General features: G+C 38.8%; 1 protein-coding gene across 1 annotated transcript in view; it reads right to left on the bottom strand.

Annotated features, from left to right (window-relative positions):
- Positions 1-15,805, bottom strand: part of LOC308084346 (NACHT, LRR and PYD domains-containing protein 3-like) — a 44,676-nt gene extending 28,871 nt beyond the window's left edge. The window contains exons 1-2 of the mRNA XM_080426952.1: positions 15,430-15,805; positions 13,501-13,800 (exon numbers count right to left, since the gene is read on the bottom strand). Of these exons, the coding sequence (XP_080283078.1) occupies positions 13,501-13,800; positions 15,430-15,502 (373 nt within the window). The 5' untranslated portion in view covers positions 15,503-15,805. The remainder of the gene's footprint in view (positions 1-13,500; positions 13,801-15,429) is intronic.
- Between the last annotated feature and the right edge of the window lie 1,225 nt (positions 15,806-17,030).

Below are 17,030 nucleotides of genomic sequence, written 5' to 3'. Positions count from 1 at the left end.
TCAGGTGTTTGTGCTATGGATGTACACATAGACACACAAAGCCAGGCATTGAAGCGGCATTTAGATTAAGATTATTATTACAAAACATTAAGCACTTAAGACCTATTTTATGCTTCAGCTATGCGAAAATAGCCGACCTTCAAGCTCGGCTATTTCGATCTACAACACGTCACGATGTGATGCGTTGTCAGTGGTGGACAGTAACGGAGTAAATGTACTTGAGTACTGTACTTGAGATTCTGAGGATCTGTACTTTACTTGAGTATTAGATTTGTTTTGATACTTATTACTCTTACTTGAGTACATTTCCAAGATAAATATTTTACTTTTACTCGAGTACATTTCTAGAGTCTGTAAAGTACTGAGTACTTTCAGGTTGGCTGTTTCTTTTTTCTTCCCTAAAATGCAATTGGCCACACTTCTGCTCTCACACTAGCTGTGTTTCTGGCTTCCCCCTCCACTGGCCTCTTTGTTACATCTTGTATGGGTGTATAGGAGTAAAGGTATTTAGTTCTGGTTCCTCAGTCATTTCTATTTTCGTTTTTATAGGTGTTTCTGCAGGCTTTGTATAACATAGTGGTTCTACAACAAGCATGCAGTGCAGGTGGTTTCAGAGAGTTACTTCTCTGAAACAAGAGTTACAAGGTCCTATAAATTAATTGTCAAAACATTACAGCAATTCATTGATATAAAAATTAAGAAATATACTTCTTTTACTTTTACTTGTATTTTAAGTATTTTTAAAAGCATGTGCTGTAAAAAATTATGACATGAGATCTACTTAAATAGGCACTATGTAACTTTTTTTTAATGAATAAAATGTAATCTTGTCCAATCTGTATAAGAGTATGTTAATACAATATGACTTATATAATTGGGGCGGTTATATTTTGTTTCCCTGCTCTTCTATTGAGACATTTAGATTGTGTCAAATATCATGTCTCACCTAGACACAGGATCTGACATGAATTTTGACTGGTGTGTTAGTATAGGAAATCAAAGGTTGTGTGTGTGGAGACCAAGCAAGTCGACTTGTCTCTGTGCCATCTTGTTTTGACAGGTGGAAGTTCGCCGCTGTGCAAAACGGCGTCATCTTGTTTTGACAAGGTGAAGTTAACGGTTGTGCGTGTGGGTACATACGTATGAAAATGCAGATAACAGCTTCTTCTTTGTAACCACATCCTCTGCTCTCATGAGAGCAGAGGATGTGGTCACAAAGAACCACATGCCTTGCAAACAACACCTGCCTCTCTGCAACGACCATCTCTGCAGGCATCGATGCCGATTTATGTTGGGTGGTAGGGTCCTCAACAACAAGTCACACACACATCAACCAAGTTTTAACCCCTTAATCAGAAATACCTGATGAATGTTAGTTGGAAACATTGTAATCGCAATAAAATGCTTTTTTGCTGTAAGTGAAGACAGTGTGCGCGATCACCATTCTTTCCTGTCTCATGCACTAGCTGCCTGCTCCTATACGCACCTGTCCCAGTAGGTGTACAACATTTCAAGTCATACAATTTGATTATTGGCTGATGATGAAACCATAACTGGCATAAGGCCTCACACAATAGTCATCCGAACGACACATTTCCTGTGGGTGCTCGGCTTTCTCCTTGGGTGCTCGGGCTCCCCGGCACCCACAGGATTTGTGTCAATTATGGGGAGAGATTTGTCTCAAAAGTATTTGTGAATGCAATACCAAGATGCACAAATATTCTTTGATTTACAAATGTGTTTCCATGATTTACAAATGTGTTTCCATGATTTACAAATGTGTTTCCAAGATTTACAAATGTATTTTGCAATCTACAAACACAAATTATTTATTTGTGACTTTTGTAAATTTGAATTTGTAATTTTTACAAAAAAATATTATACTTGTGTGTGCATTTATCATAAAATATCATTTGTAAATCCTATATTCTGTGTGTGAATTGTTGGATCTTATTTGTGAGTAGACCAACACACGCATACATTCCTTTTTCCTGTTACATCATTTTGAGACAAACATCACGCTTTTTTAAGAGAATTTTTACAAAAGTATTTTCCTATCCACAAACTTACTTGTAACTTGTAAGTTTGCATTTAAATACATGTGCTAAGTTTCACACAGTGTTGGAGAGATTCACTCTCACTTTCTGCAGATCCGTGTGTTGGTGAGATTTATACTTTGTGCAGATCCGTGTGTTGGTGTGATTTATACTTTCTGCAGATCCGTGTGTTGGTGAGATTCATACTTTGTGCAGATCCGTGTGTTGGTGAGATTTATACTTTCTGCAGATCCGTGTGTTGGTGAGATTCATACTTTCTGCAGAGCCGTGTTTTGGTGAGATTTATACTTTCTGCAGATCCGTGTGTTGGTGAGATTCATACTTTCTGCAGATCCGTGTGTTGGTGAGATTCATACTTTCTGCAGATCCGTGTGTTGGTGAGATTCATACTTTCTGCAGATCCGTGTGTTGGTGAGATTCACTCTCACTTTCTGCAGATCTGTGTGTTGGTGAGATTCATACGAGACAGGCTTCACACTCTTTAGTTCATGAGCCAGAGCCCCAAAATTGAGCAATGATTATCGAAAGAGTGGGCAAAACCATACCTATATTAAATTGTTTATAGGGTCAATATAAGTAAATAAATATATGATAACCTTTCCACAGGAGCAGCTTTTTCATATTTATCACACATTTTGTTATTTTCCCCATACGTACATGACAGGTGAAAATATTAAAAAATTTAAAAAATAGTTATCATAATGAAACTTCCCCAGTTGATTACTTACATGAAGACAATGATTTATCGTACTACAAGTTTTCTGAAATGGTATATTTAAATATGCAAATTAGGCATTTAGTCCACAAGCCAGAGCCCCAAAATTGAGCCAGATATTGAATATTACCTTGTTAAAAATCTTTGACTCCAACATCTTAACAAAATGAAATAAGAATGTTGACTCTGGCTTTGTCCAATGTTCCAATGTTGATTCTGGAAAGTTATGCAAATTCGGGCATATTTTCCTAATGCCTAATTTGCATATTTAAATATACAATTTCAGAAAACTTGTAATACGATAAATCATTGTCTTCATGTAAGTAATCAACTGGGGAAGTTTCATTATGATAACTATTTTTTAAATGTTGTAATTTTTTCACCTGTCGTGTACGTATGGGGGAAAATAACAAAATTTGTGATAAATATGAAAAAGCTGCTCCTGTGGAAAGGTTATCATATATTTATTTACTTATATTGACCCTATGAACAATTTAATATAGGTATGGTTTTGCCCACTCTTTCGATAATGAAATCTTGTCTGGCTCATGGACTACTTTTTTCACTCACAATTACCTGCAGATCCAAACGTGTGTTTGGACTACCCCACCCCCACCCCATGGCAATTACAGCCAGGTGGGCACTGCCACTAATCAGGAGGGATCAGTTAGACAGGAGGGATTTCAGAAAAAAATAGGTATTTGGGGGTAAACGTTGGGAAGTTGAACAAAAAAACATGGCACAAATACTGGTCAGGGATCTGCCATGACAATAGTCACACAAAAATTTAAATAATTTGCACACATATGTGGCACTACACTGCAGCAGTGTTATAGCAGTGTCAAACATTTCAAATGGCCATAACTCGGTGACCATTGCTCTGATCAGCACGATAGGACTCGGTTTGAGCGCCACATAGCAGGCTGAAAATCGAGTCATCTATATTTTCCAATCCTGAATGGTTTGGTCAAGCGCTGAAATGTTTTACCATTGAGCTAATAGAGCCTGCCTGCTTGCTCAGGGGATAAATTTAATCTTGACTAGCAGGTAAAAATTCGTGTCTAGGTGAGCCATGACCTTTTGTCTCAATAGAAGAGCAGGGAGACAACCACCCCAATTGTATAAGTTATATTGTATTAACATACTCTACCATACAGATTGGACAACATTTCATTCTATTCATTAAAAAAAGTTACATAGTACCGCTTTAACATACAGCTACCTAGATTGTAATAGAAATTGTCTATTTGATGTCTATTTGCACAGGAGAGCTGTGCAAATAGACATCACAACCTTACTAACATCTATGAAATCCACAATTTTACAGTGTTACGTTAGAAAACGTGCAACATCATTTTTGTTCATGCAAGAGACTTGAATAATATCACCCCCTCCAACTCCCCAAAATAAAGCTGTAATCCCACGTTTTATGTCCTCTCCTGATGTGGAAACAACTTAAACCATATCCTTATTTGACCAATTCCCCAGGGCTCTATAATTGGCCCTCCTGTTTTCTCTGAACACCAAATAACCGAAAATGGCCGATCTACAAGCTCACAACATGCATGATAACGTTACTTGTGACACGTTGAGACACGTTGTGAACTTGTAGATCAGATGTTCACTATTTGCCCCTGAATAGGAATGCTAAGATTCAAGTGGTTATTACAACTGTAAGACCCAGGATTTGAACCTGGGTCTTCCGCATGGGAGCCAAGAGGGAATCCCCACTTGGCAGGGGAGATATTGGGCGTAGGAGCTTCAGGAAAGGCTACTTGTCAACCTGTTAGATGTCCTACCTAACACCAGGGAAAAGACACTATTATAAAGCCCCAAGGGCCTCCGGTCAACCACGTAGAGTTTAAGTGGTTAAATATAGTTCACTTTATATAGAATATCCGTTCCCATTATGTGTCAAAAGACATGGCTTTCAGATCAGTCTTTCAACCCTGCTTCCCTTAACCTTGGGTACCTTGGATCCCTTATGGCAAATCCCAGGCCAGGGCAGGTGATAATGGTCTCCATGTCTGCCTATTAGGCCTACTATACGATGGTCAAAGAAGAGAAGAATTAATAGGAAAGAGTAAAGCACAGCGGGGATCATAAACCTTGCTTATAAGCTTACAATAATGAAGAATGAATCAAATCACTTTACTGAATAATGCTGTGTGAGTAAAGTTCCCCAAACATCTTGGGGACAGGATGTTACTGCAATACAACACACAAAAAGTTACTGGTTACTGGAAGCGAAAGTTACCTCGTATGACACAGGAGATGTCTACAGTACTGGTCACTCAGTGGCAAACAGGATGAAGAAATGAAGAAATAGATGAGAATATAATCTGAGGAACTGAAAATGCTTAGTACACGAAAGTACGTAGCAGGTGTATCCTGTACTTTGGGCTGGAGAAAGCAGATTACAACACACACAGGCATACGCGCACACATAGATTGCTTTGGGTGTGGGGGCACGACGCTGCTGCAATACACACAGGCACACGCACACACATAGATTGGGTGTGAGGCACGAATGCTGTGATACAGACACACACGCATATGGGAAAAGTACTGGGCCATTACAAAACCACAGGGGGGTCAAGAAAGAGGATCTTGACTGAAATGAAGCAGAGTGGCAGATCTAATGCTGGACATGATGACAATTATGATTATTTGAATAATGTAATTTAATCAACAGTATCGATCATGCTGAAGTATGAAACTAACTAAAAGATATGTATGTGTACAACATCTGATAATGAAATGGAGGAAAAGTGATCTGATGCTTATAATATGAGTGATGGAATTAATTGTTTATTATAATAGAAACAAATCCACTGTGAGGCCTAGTCAGGTTATTTTAGCAGTTGCATCCATTTGATGTTTTCTTTATAGAAATGTGGAATTAATCATGACTGATTGTTTTATGTTAACAAAAGACATCTGCATTTCAGTTTGGTTGAAACATTACCCTTTCGAGTGATGGGAGATAACTAGACTAAAGGTCACCTGGACATGGGGTCAGCTCAAAAAGTTTGACAAACAACAATTGAGGAACCAAACTCATACTGATTTGTAACTTATGTATTAGTGAGCAGACACACCCTATTACATGGGCACATTTCCTAATAATGATAACTAAGGCAATCTGCTACACTTCCCCTTCTTGCGATTCTATTCCCTTTTCTGTGGAAGTTCCCGACCTCCTACTTCCCAGTAACTGCTGTCAACTACATCGACGTGTCATCTTAGGTCACCAAGTCATTGAGTGAAATGTTTTTCATGGCATGATCACGGGTGGTCCATGTCTGTCTCTTCTTGGCTAATGTGGAGTTTCATGTCTCATGTAATTTTCTGGCTCGAACCTTGCCCTGTACATATTCTTCAGGTATGCCAGCATGAAAATACTACTGTCACAAAGACACGTAGTTACAAAAGGTAAAATACATTGGGGGCCCCTGGTGTGACTATTGTCATGGCAGACCCCTGAACAGTGTTTGTGCCAAGTTTGGTGCAGATTGGTGGCAACGGTGCACCTGTGGAACCCCGGGGGCCCCTGATGTGGCCCCTGAGGGCCACACGTGGCCCCTGGTGTGGCTATTCTGATGGCAGACCCCTGACTAGTGTCTGTGCCAAGTTTGGTGCTGATCGTATGTATATATATATGTATGTACTGTATGTATTGTACAGTACGCATGTATGTATGTATGTAGTTATGTATGTAGCATGAACACCTGCAACTGATTAAATTAACATTAAATGTCTAAATATATCGAGCAACTGTCTGAAGTGCACACAAAAATACAGATACAGAAGATACAGAAATACAGAAGAAAATATGGGGGGTGCATATGGATCACTTCTTTGAGTACTAAACAGTTTTCTGTAATGGTGACCTCTATTTGCATATTTAGGAGTAGGCTTACCACTAATTACATTACAAATACCGTACACACATTGTCTGACCCTCAGAACATAGATATAGACTTTATTTTTCAGTTTAGCTTGCCTTGTTGAAATTGTTCAACATTGGCAGCCATTTTTTATGCAAATTAGAAGGTTAAAAACAATCAAATTTGTATGGGAACCATATTATTCAGATTCAGCAGCCTTGAATTATGTAAAATAGTCAGCTTCCCAACTTTTACCCCCCCCCCCCAAAAAAAATCTGAAATCCCTCCTGTCTAACTGATCAGTGGCAGTGCCCACCTGGCTGTAATTGCCATGGGGTGGGGGTGGGGCAGTACAAGCACACGTGTGGATCTGCAGGTATGTGTGAGTGAATCTCATCAAAAGAGTGTGAAGCTTGTCTCAAAACTGAATATGCGTGATGGTGTACTCACAAATGCATATTCAACAATTCACACGCATAATTGATGATTTACAGATGATATTTTATGATGCGCCTGCCAATATAAATTATTTTTACAAATTGCAAATGATATATTTACAAATAGTCATATATTTGTACAAATCATAGCACATGTATTTAAATGCCAAGTTACAAGTTACAAGTAAGTTTGCAGATAGGAAAATACATTTGTAAAAATGTTCTTAAAAAGCGTGACGTTTGTCTCAAAATGATGTAATAGGGAAAAGGAATGCATGCGTGTGTTGGTCTACTCACAAATGCAGACTCAACAATTGACACGCAGAATTGATGATTTGCAAATGATATGATAAATGCACACACAAGTATAATACATTTTTGTAAAAATTACAAATTCATATTTACAAAAGTCACAAATAAATAATTTGTGTTTGCAGATTGCAAAACACATTTGTGAATCATGGAAACACATTTGTAAATCATGGAATATTTGTGCATCTTGGTATTGGATTCACAAATACTTTTGAGACAAATCTCTCCCCATAGTCAATGTCTACAGGTCTCTGCACAAACATACACTGAACAGAGAGAATGTTCTGTTTTCTATGTCAGCTGTATGCATGCAGAATGAGCATGTAAGGTATTGTGTCATATCACCAGATGTTACTTATAATCTGGTGCAAAAATATGTGTAATCACTGTAATTAAAACGCTCTTCATGACAGTTCCTCTATGCATTTAATTGTTTTTTTTTTAGAACAGATGGCCTCAGTTTAAAGTTAGCTCCATGTCCTTATCTTTAAAGCTGAATATTATTGTATCTTGACAAAAAGGTCACAGTTGATGGCCCTGAATCTGAGAATTTGTACCAAATAGATTTTCTTTATCACCAAAGTACATTAAACATTAAGAACTGGAATATAATTAATGTGATCTGAGTGCAGCTTTGTCAGCGATGTGTCACTCATGTGTGACTCCTGTTATTTCCTCATGAGAAAATAATTATCTTTTGAGGCACAATATTTATTATTTATTTATGTATTGCTTTGCTTTTACCTGTGCAGCACTTTGGTCAACTAAGGTTGTGTGAAAATGTGCTCTATAAATACAGTTTGATTGATTAATTGATTGATAAGTTAGTAACTCCCATCTTGATTACTGACATCGACTATGCAGATGACATTGCCCGAGTCTCTGACACAGCAGAGAATGTAAGGAAACTACTTTGTGACAACCAGGAATAGTTTGGTGAGACGGGTGACAGCCGGAATGTAGACGGCATCCGGGAGCAGTATGGGTTGGCGCCCCAGCCTGTGTCTTCCGTGAGGAAGAAGCCCAACAAATCCACGGTGAGGCCTTTAAGGAGGGCCATTCAAGCAAGCCGCAAGTGGAGCCTGCAGTACCACCACGGCCCAAGAAACCATCATGCCAGAAGGAAATGTTTGGATCGGGGGGAGTCTGGTGCAACGCTCAGGTCCTGGACCTGGTGAGACGAAGGAGGAGCCCGGCCAGGAGGCCACCCACAGAGCCTTGTCCCTCTACGTGCCAGAGCCTCCCCCCAGTCACTGTTAGCTAAGGCATTCACAGAATAGTCGAATATTTGACCACTACATCAAAGTCAATTATTCTCTGACATATTGTTTTTACATTTAGATTTTTTGGGGGGGATTTTTTTTCTTTTTCTTTTGCAGTGGCTTTTCTACAGCAGACAAGCAGCTGTGAACTCTGGTGTTGGTAGTTATCCTAATCCATTGATGGTTGATTATTGTCAAATCATTTCATACCGTACGTGACGTTGTGCCATCACTCAATGTAGCTAGGGAGCTGAAACAGCAGCACTTATGAAGATTTTCTTTTTTTTTAAAGCAGAAAAAAACATGGCTCTACGCTCAATGGTGACAACTACAGTGTGTAAATACTTTAATTTACTTACTATTGGGGAGTTTATTAATGTAGTTTGTTTAACAAGTTAGATTGGAGACGTGTCGTGACATCTGGGGTACGGTAGCAGTCCCTGCATATCCACAGCTTGGTAGGACACTACAGTAGCTCTTGCGTTGATGTCATGTTTCTTATTCAAGCTTTTCGAACAAGTGCAAACATGTGTCATTAAAGGGATAGTTCACCCTTTTTTCCTATCGATTAGTCACCCCATGGAGACTTGAATTCATGTATATATATGTTTTTGTCGCATGTCTGTTACATATAGACAATAATAACAAATATAATATAAATACTGACCCATAAAGATGAATGCCACTAATGTCATAGTCAACAGCTTTAACACGATATCTATAAGCCAGAGAGGGTCGCTTGTAAAAAAAAAAAAAAAAGCTTTGGCTTTGATGCTGATCTTAGAATAGATGTAGATCTATTTGACAGTGCAGAAACATAATTCCCTTGACATTAACGAGCATCAGCTGGACACACACACACACACACACACACACACACACACACACACACACACACGCACACACGCACACACGCACACACACATCCCCTCTGCAGTCTGTCTCATTTCTCTCCAAAAGCCCTTGATGGAATATGATTAAGGATTACTGTGATTATGGTAAACTCACATTTCATATCCCACACACCATAGCTGTAACTTTCACTAACCCCCCCCCCAACAAAAAATAAATAAATAAATTGAATTTCTTTTTTTTTTCTTCTTTTTTGGAAAATCAATAAATTGCTCCAGGGGCCACAAGAAAGGTCCTTGCGGGCCACATTTTGCAAGCGGGCCGCCAGTTGAATATCTAGGGGTTAATGTATGTCTTGTACTAATAATCAAAATCTACAAAGTAACTAAAGTTTTCAAATAATTGTAGTGCAGTAGAAGTACAATATTTGCCTCTGAGATGTGGTGGAGAAGAAGTAAATTTACTGAAAACTGGAAATACTCCACCAAAGTAAAAATACCTGAAAATGTTACTTAAGTACAGCACTTGAGTACAATTTACAATTCAGGCATTTAGCAGATGCTCTTAATCCAAAGCGATTTACAGTAAGCAAGGACAACACAAGATAATGCATTAATACATATAAATAGTAATCTAATATTAAAGTAATACATTAAAGTAAACCAAGAATCTAAAAATAAACTAATACAAAAGTCATCAGCCTGTACATTGAAACTATACACTATAGGATGGAAGGTCAACAATGACCTGGCATCTGTCTACATAACATGCTATCTAAGTTACATTTTAGCCTTTGCATAAGCCTGCAAGGTCATCAAGGCTAGGGCAAGTACTAGGGGCTGAGGTGGAGTCTGAAGAGGTGAGTACTTAGTTACTTTTCATAGCCTGCTGTTAGAGCATGTAATCATAAGGCATCTTAGCCTTGTAACGACCGAAGGATGGACATAACTGTGGTTGTTGTTGAACATAGATAGGATAGGCTTGAACAATCATTTTCGGACTTCCTTGAGGTGTTGCTCATGTGTAGGTCTGCTATCTACAGAACAGTTGCTGTGGGTTTAGACCAATCAGAACGCACAGCTGCCTTTCACAGCCCTGTCTACATTAGTTAACCCTTTACTCGCTGGTTGTTTTCAAGGCTTGCATCATGCATTTTAATGATAAATGCTTGTTTGTATTGGATGAAAAAAATATGATATTTTTCAATTCGAATTTTCGACTACTTTAAGGTATTAAAAGTCGCCTATCAAAAATCTGTATTTGTAAATGCCTTACTGTTAGCCGGTTTCCTATACAACCACATTGTAACTTCAAACTACATTTTAATGTAAGACTCATTGAAAACACTCTGTCTTGGTTCTGGTGACTGATATTGTCCTTCTTAGGGGCCCATGTATTTTCAATTACTCTTTTCATTTATTTTATTCGTTTTTATATATATTTTTTAATTTTCCATAAACAATATAAAAATAAATGACAAAAGTAACTGCCTGGAGTGCTCACACAAGTAAAAAAAAGAGTAGACGTTGAAATGAGCCAAAACATGGTTGAAAGTGAAATATCCGTTTAAGTTTATTTTCATGCCAATACGTAATTTTGTAATAAATTATGACTTTTACTTGTAACAGAGTTTTTTTATATTGTGTAACTTATTACTACTTAAGTAAAACAAGTCTGTGTACTTCTTCCGCCACTGTCTATGTGCCAGCATTAAGTTATCTGTACAGGAGTTGTTTATGCTGGTATCAAATATACCCACAATTAATATTACCTTCAGCTGCCACCGGTGACCCATCTGTCACAAAGTTCCATGCTTACATTTTGTATGACAAGCTGTTATTATTGTTAAACCCGCCAGGAACACTAATACAATCTGTCTGAATCTGTACAGAGAACAACTAAATAAAGCATGGTGAACGGTGTTGGAGACCATTGGTGATTCTACTGTAGGAGGATTAAACATTTACACACAGCTTGCATTTTAGTGACACGCCCACCAGCATCAAACAGTTGGTGGTGAATGTGATTCTGCTCACATGTATCTGCACTGTTATTGAACGTAGTTAAACTGTAATGAGTCAGGATAATAGAATATGTTCCCAGACAAGTTCAACTTCAGGAAGGTTTTGGTTTTAATTTATAGGCATGCAGAATGAAATGCATGAGAAAAAAAGACGAAAAGTTGCACTCTTTTAGTTAAAATGTAACTGACACCGCTGATTATTTTCAGCATCACAGTAAGTAACATGGACTATGTTAATCTGTTTCACTTTCCATCTTTCTTTAATTTTTCACTCCATCTCTCTCTCTCTCTCTCCCTCTCTCTGTTTGCATATGAACTATAAAAGTGTGCTCGGAGCACAGGTCTCCCCCAGGCTGGGGGCCCACAAACTTTGGAAGGCAGTCATAGCCAAATGGAATGGGATCTCATACATCTTGATCACATGACGCCAGAGATAATGTGTACTGATTTGTGTGAGTTTTGGACAAATCCTGTAGCAGTAGTAGCAAAAAGTGTGTTTTGAAGAAAGAGCAAAATGGCGGGAAATGTAATCTGGCTCAAACGGGGCCTATATGTGTTTCTGCAAAAATTTGCCTCCTGGTGGCGCTATAACAGGCCAATGTGAAAAATGCATGGAAGAGGTTCTGCTCTGTTCTCCAGGGAGTGTGCGTGCAGTTTCACGCCCATCGGTCCAGGGTGCCAGAGATTAGCGCGCGCGCACACACACCTCCCCTCTGCAGTCTGTCTCATTTCTCTCCAAAAGCCCTAGCTCCGACGGAACCTCTCCCTCCGCTGTATAGCTCCGAGATGAGGTTCCTCGTTGTTTCCTGCCGTTTGCGGTCGACATTGTCGCACATTTTCCACTTTACATGTTTCTTACCCCTTTCTGCACATCGTATCCAAAAAGCAAAGCATTTGCGCCACTCTCTCAGATGTTAACTCATTCACTGCCACTGACGTAATTGACGTAATTTCTCCCGTTTACCAATCCTGCCACTGACGTAAAAAACGTAATTTTTTTTGTTTCAAATTTGACCCAAAGACCAAGGAGATATGATTGTTTAAAGATCTAGACTCCCATCCACTTCCTTGTTAACTTAAAACTTAAAAAATCTGTATCTCGGCTCCTGAGTACTTTTTTTTTTCGATGAAAAATCTCTGGCAGTGGGCAAACGCGGCCAGCAATAATTGTGGCAGTGAATGAGTTCTAGCGGAACATAACAGCTTCCAACGAGTTGAAGAAAGTATTTAATTTGCCTCGGTTTTCATCCGGTTACATGTTTTTAAGGCAAGAGTTGCGCCTGTAGAGATAACATTACTGATTACCCTACTGGTCAAATGTTGAATTGCATTTTCTAATGCAAAATATTATGGAACCGGATGAAAACCGAGGCAAATTAAATACTTTCTTCAACTCGTTGGAAGCTGTTATGTTCCGCTAGAACTTAAAACATCTGAGAGAGTGGCGCAAATGCTTTGCTTTTTGGATACGACGTGCAAAAAGGGGTAAGAAACATGTAAAGTGGAAAATGTGCGACAATGTCGACCGCAAACGGCAGGAAACAACGAGGAACCTCATCTCGGAGCTACATAGCGTAGGGAGAGGTTCCGTAGGGGCTACAAAAGCCCTTGATGTGTGTGCAGTTTCACGCCCATCGGTCCAGCGGTGCCAGAGATTAGAGCGCGCACACGCACACGCACACGCACACGCACACACACACACACAGTTTCCGGCCTGCCGAAGACTATCACCATCATTAAATGAATCACCCTCACTAATTCTACTGATTTAACACATTCACTCATGCTTAATTCTTGCATTATCAATAAAATATGTTCATAACAAAACATCCTTCCATTAATCCTGTTCTCTTCTGAGGACTAGATTATGTGTATTCCAAATTGTAGATATTATGATAAAAGTACAACATAACTATAACATGTATTCCTCACAGGACACAATGCATACTTACTGATCACTTTGATGTTATGAGTCTTGTTCTGCAGTCGACCGTTTACCTCCACAGAATATATTCCACTGTCTTCTTTGGTCATGTTGTTGATGACCAACTTTCCATTGTCTTTATTCAATGCAGTGCGGTTTCTATATGTCCCATAGTAATCCACATCAGGACCTAAGTTATTATACCATTCTGCTACCTTATTGGGGCCATGTTTCCACAGGATGCCAGTGATGGGTTCAGTAACAGAATTAGTAGCTGGAAGCAATTCAAGGACTCCATCGAGTTGCATGTATTTCACATCTTGTTGGTCTGTGTTAAGAAAAATAAAATGTAGGTTTTAGCAGCAGAAATAGAAATACCATATTAAAACTAAACTAAAATGAATCAAAACTCAACAATCTCTACAGTAGCATAAACATAATTTCAAATACCCAACCATACATACAACGGAGAAGTAAAATTATGTGTCATGTTCATTTCAGTAGACAACCATGCACAATTTGAAAATAATTCAGGCTTTATACAAAAAAAAATACTAGGCCTATTACTAAAGAAAACACAGTTTTACATTGTAGCAAGTGCAAGGTTGAGACAATTACAGTAATTATTTTGTACCTCAGAACTGAGGTGTATTAAGTATTTTGCATGAGAGAGAGACCCAGGCGCAGGACAAACAGCAGTATCACATGAAGAAATAAAGTCTGCACACTGATATTGCTGCAAAAGCTCTGCTGTATTTTTATCGACAGCAATACAAATACAGCAGATTTTTTGTAGCAATAACAGTTTGCAGACTTTTTTCGTGTATACAGTATTTTCCCTCGTGTTAATTGTTTGGTATAAAAGTAGCATGATCCAATAAAACTAGAAAACTTTCAAACTGAATCATAGGTCTATATATTCTAACACTGCATAGTGATAAATGTCCCAAAAGAACAACCTATTTCAGTGAACATGACATTCAGTGTTATTGTCCTTGCATGCTTTTGGCATATTTAGTCTTTTACACACAATACCACATGGCACACCGCTCACAAACATACGTAACCTTCCTGCAGTGTTCTGACCGATTTACAACTTTCCTGAATCATAAATAGTGTTTTTCATCCAATTGTATGAATACCTTATGATTTCCTCCCCACTAGGCATGTGAACATATAAAAATTATAAAAGGTTCCCGGTCAAAAATGACTGCCATAGGGAATTAATGGGAAAGACTATATTATGTTCATCCAGGAGATGCGCGCGCACACACACACACACACACACACACACACACACACACACACACATCACCCTATTCAATGGAAATAATTGTGATTCCTAGTAGATCGGGTGATATAATACTGATACCATCATGATTATGACCAGATACTGACCATGATTATGACATCATACTGACCATGCCACTGACATGTTACCGACCATGATACCATCATGATTATGACCAGATACTGACCATGATTATGACATCATACTGACCATGATACCATCATGATTATGACCAGATACTGACCATGATTATGACATCATACTGACCATGATACCATCATGATTATGACCAGATACTGACCATGATTATGACATCATACTGACCATGATACCATCATGATTATGACCAGATACTGACCATGATTATGACATCATACTGACCATGATACCAACATGATACTGACGTACTGTCTGACCATGCTACTGACCACCATCAGATAGGCTAAACATATTGGTATCCTACTACAGTATTCCATGGGCAGTATTGCTGCTTGGAGCATACACAAACTCAATGAAGTTGCTGGACCCATGCTCAGGTGCCAGTCACACACCTGTGACTGGCACAGGTCGCTCAAAACCAGAACAATTAAAAGCAGAATAAATGAACATCATGAAGAGTCTGGTGTGTCCATGTTATTAATGTTTTAAAGTGTCTTCTCCTCCTACCTGATGTCAGGATGAGTCCAGCTGCTGTCAACAGACAGATGAACCATGAAGCTCTGAGGAGACGATCCTTCATGATGATGATCGATAACTAATCACCATCAATCAATACGAACACACACCACACAACCTATAGTCTATGCTACAGTACATACACATTAATGGAGGAGCAGCCTAGAGATGTGTTCTTTTCCGTCTCTGGTCTTGTGAGACCAAGCCTCTTCCTTTTTGTGTTGAAAGTGAAAGTTAAAACTGAACTAATAGGCTACTGAAATGTTAACTCTGTACCCTGTTGTTTAGAACAGTGAAAACGTGTTAGTCATTTGGGAGGATATCAGTCAGTGTTGTTAAAGTTAAAACTCACTAAACAAACATGATTCTGAGAATCTAACGTGACCCCTCAGGCCTCTCTGTCTGCTCCGTTGACAGCAACAACAAAAGCGCCGACCCCAGAACAGTTTGTATGGATGTGCCTTGATATGAGGAAGGATGACATGTTGCACAGCACACCATGTGGAAGAAAGCAGGGTGGCGCAGCCTGGGTTTGTTACAAAACCAACCCCAGAACCGTTTAGCATACATGGTCTGACTGCACACACAATTGCTCCTCAAGAGAAAAATACAAGAAACAGTATTGCCATCTTCCATTGCAGCTCTTCTGTCATACAGTATGACACATCACATTTTTCACAGAAAACTGTTTCCTCTGAGAGCTCCTGCATGGTAAGGCTAGTGTTTACATACATAATGTCAGGGTGTGAGACAGATCCTGACACAAAATGAACAATATCTACAGTACCGTCACTCATAAAACCACTGGAGTGACAATAAATATCAAAATGAGCTGTCATGACATTTCCTGGGAATATGACAAGTCGTAGTCATAATTCAGACCTCAGGATATTTAAGAAAAAAAAATATGATTTTCTTTCCAAACACAGCAAACGCAAAGCTTTTAAAACAGCTGTATCATTACAAATATGATAGTATTTCTAAACATTTCTTGAAATTGTAAATAGCACTTTATTTATTCTTTTACAGGATCATGTTGAGAGAGCCAGGAAAGGGAAGACAACAAACATAAACCCTTCAAACATTGAGAGTACATGTTTTATTCTGGACATGAGCCCATGAGAATATACATTCAACATCCTTCAAATACGTAACAGAGTTTTAGCAGGTACTAGGTCAGCAGAACTGTTAATTGATTGGAATACTACAATTGTCAAGTAATATGAGAATGCACTTCCACGGCATAGTTTACAAGTTAATAAAAACCTAAGTTCCATAAGTTCCTAAGTCATGAATGAATTACTATAACATGAATGAATCCGGGTTTTTTTTTCGGGCCAAGGGGGGGCATTTACCAGCACCATCTCCATTGCCGTCTGCAAAATCGAGTCTGACAACCAAGGGGAGTTGAATTGTTATCACTCTAAGGAGCCATGATGATGACCTCGTCTGGGTTTCTTCAAGACCATCTACCATGATCTCCGGCAAAGGTCTTCAAGCAAACACTACCAGAATGTCCAGGCAACAGATAGCAGGTTCCTGGAATCCACAACAATACAGTTCTCACCGATGTTAGTCAAAACCAGGTGCTT

This window comes from Gymnoscopelus braueri, assembly GCF_963280865.1.
Source record: "Gymnoscopelus braueri genome assembly, chromosome: 4".
In the NCBI taxonomy this organism is placed as follows: Eukaryota; Metazoa; Chordata; class Actinopteri; order Myctophiformes; family Myctophidae; genus Gymnoscopelus; species Gymnoscopelus braueri.
Note: the sequence above shows the minus strand (reverse complement) of the source record. Positions and strands in the feature narration are given on the sequence as shown.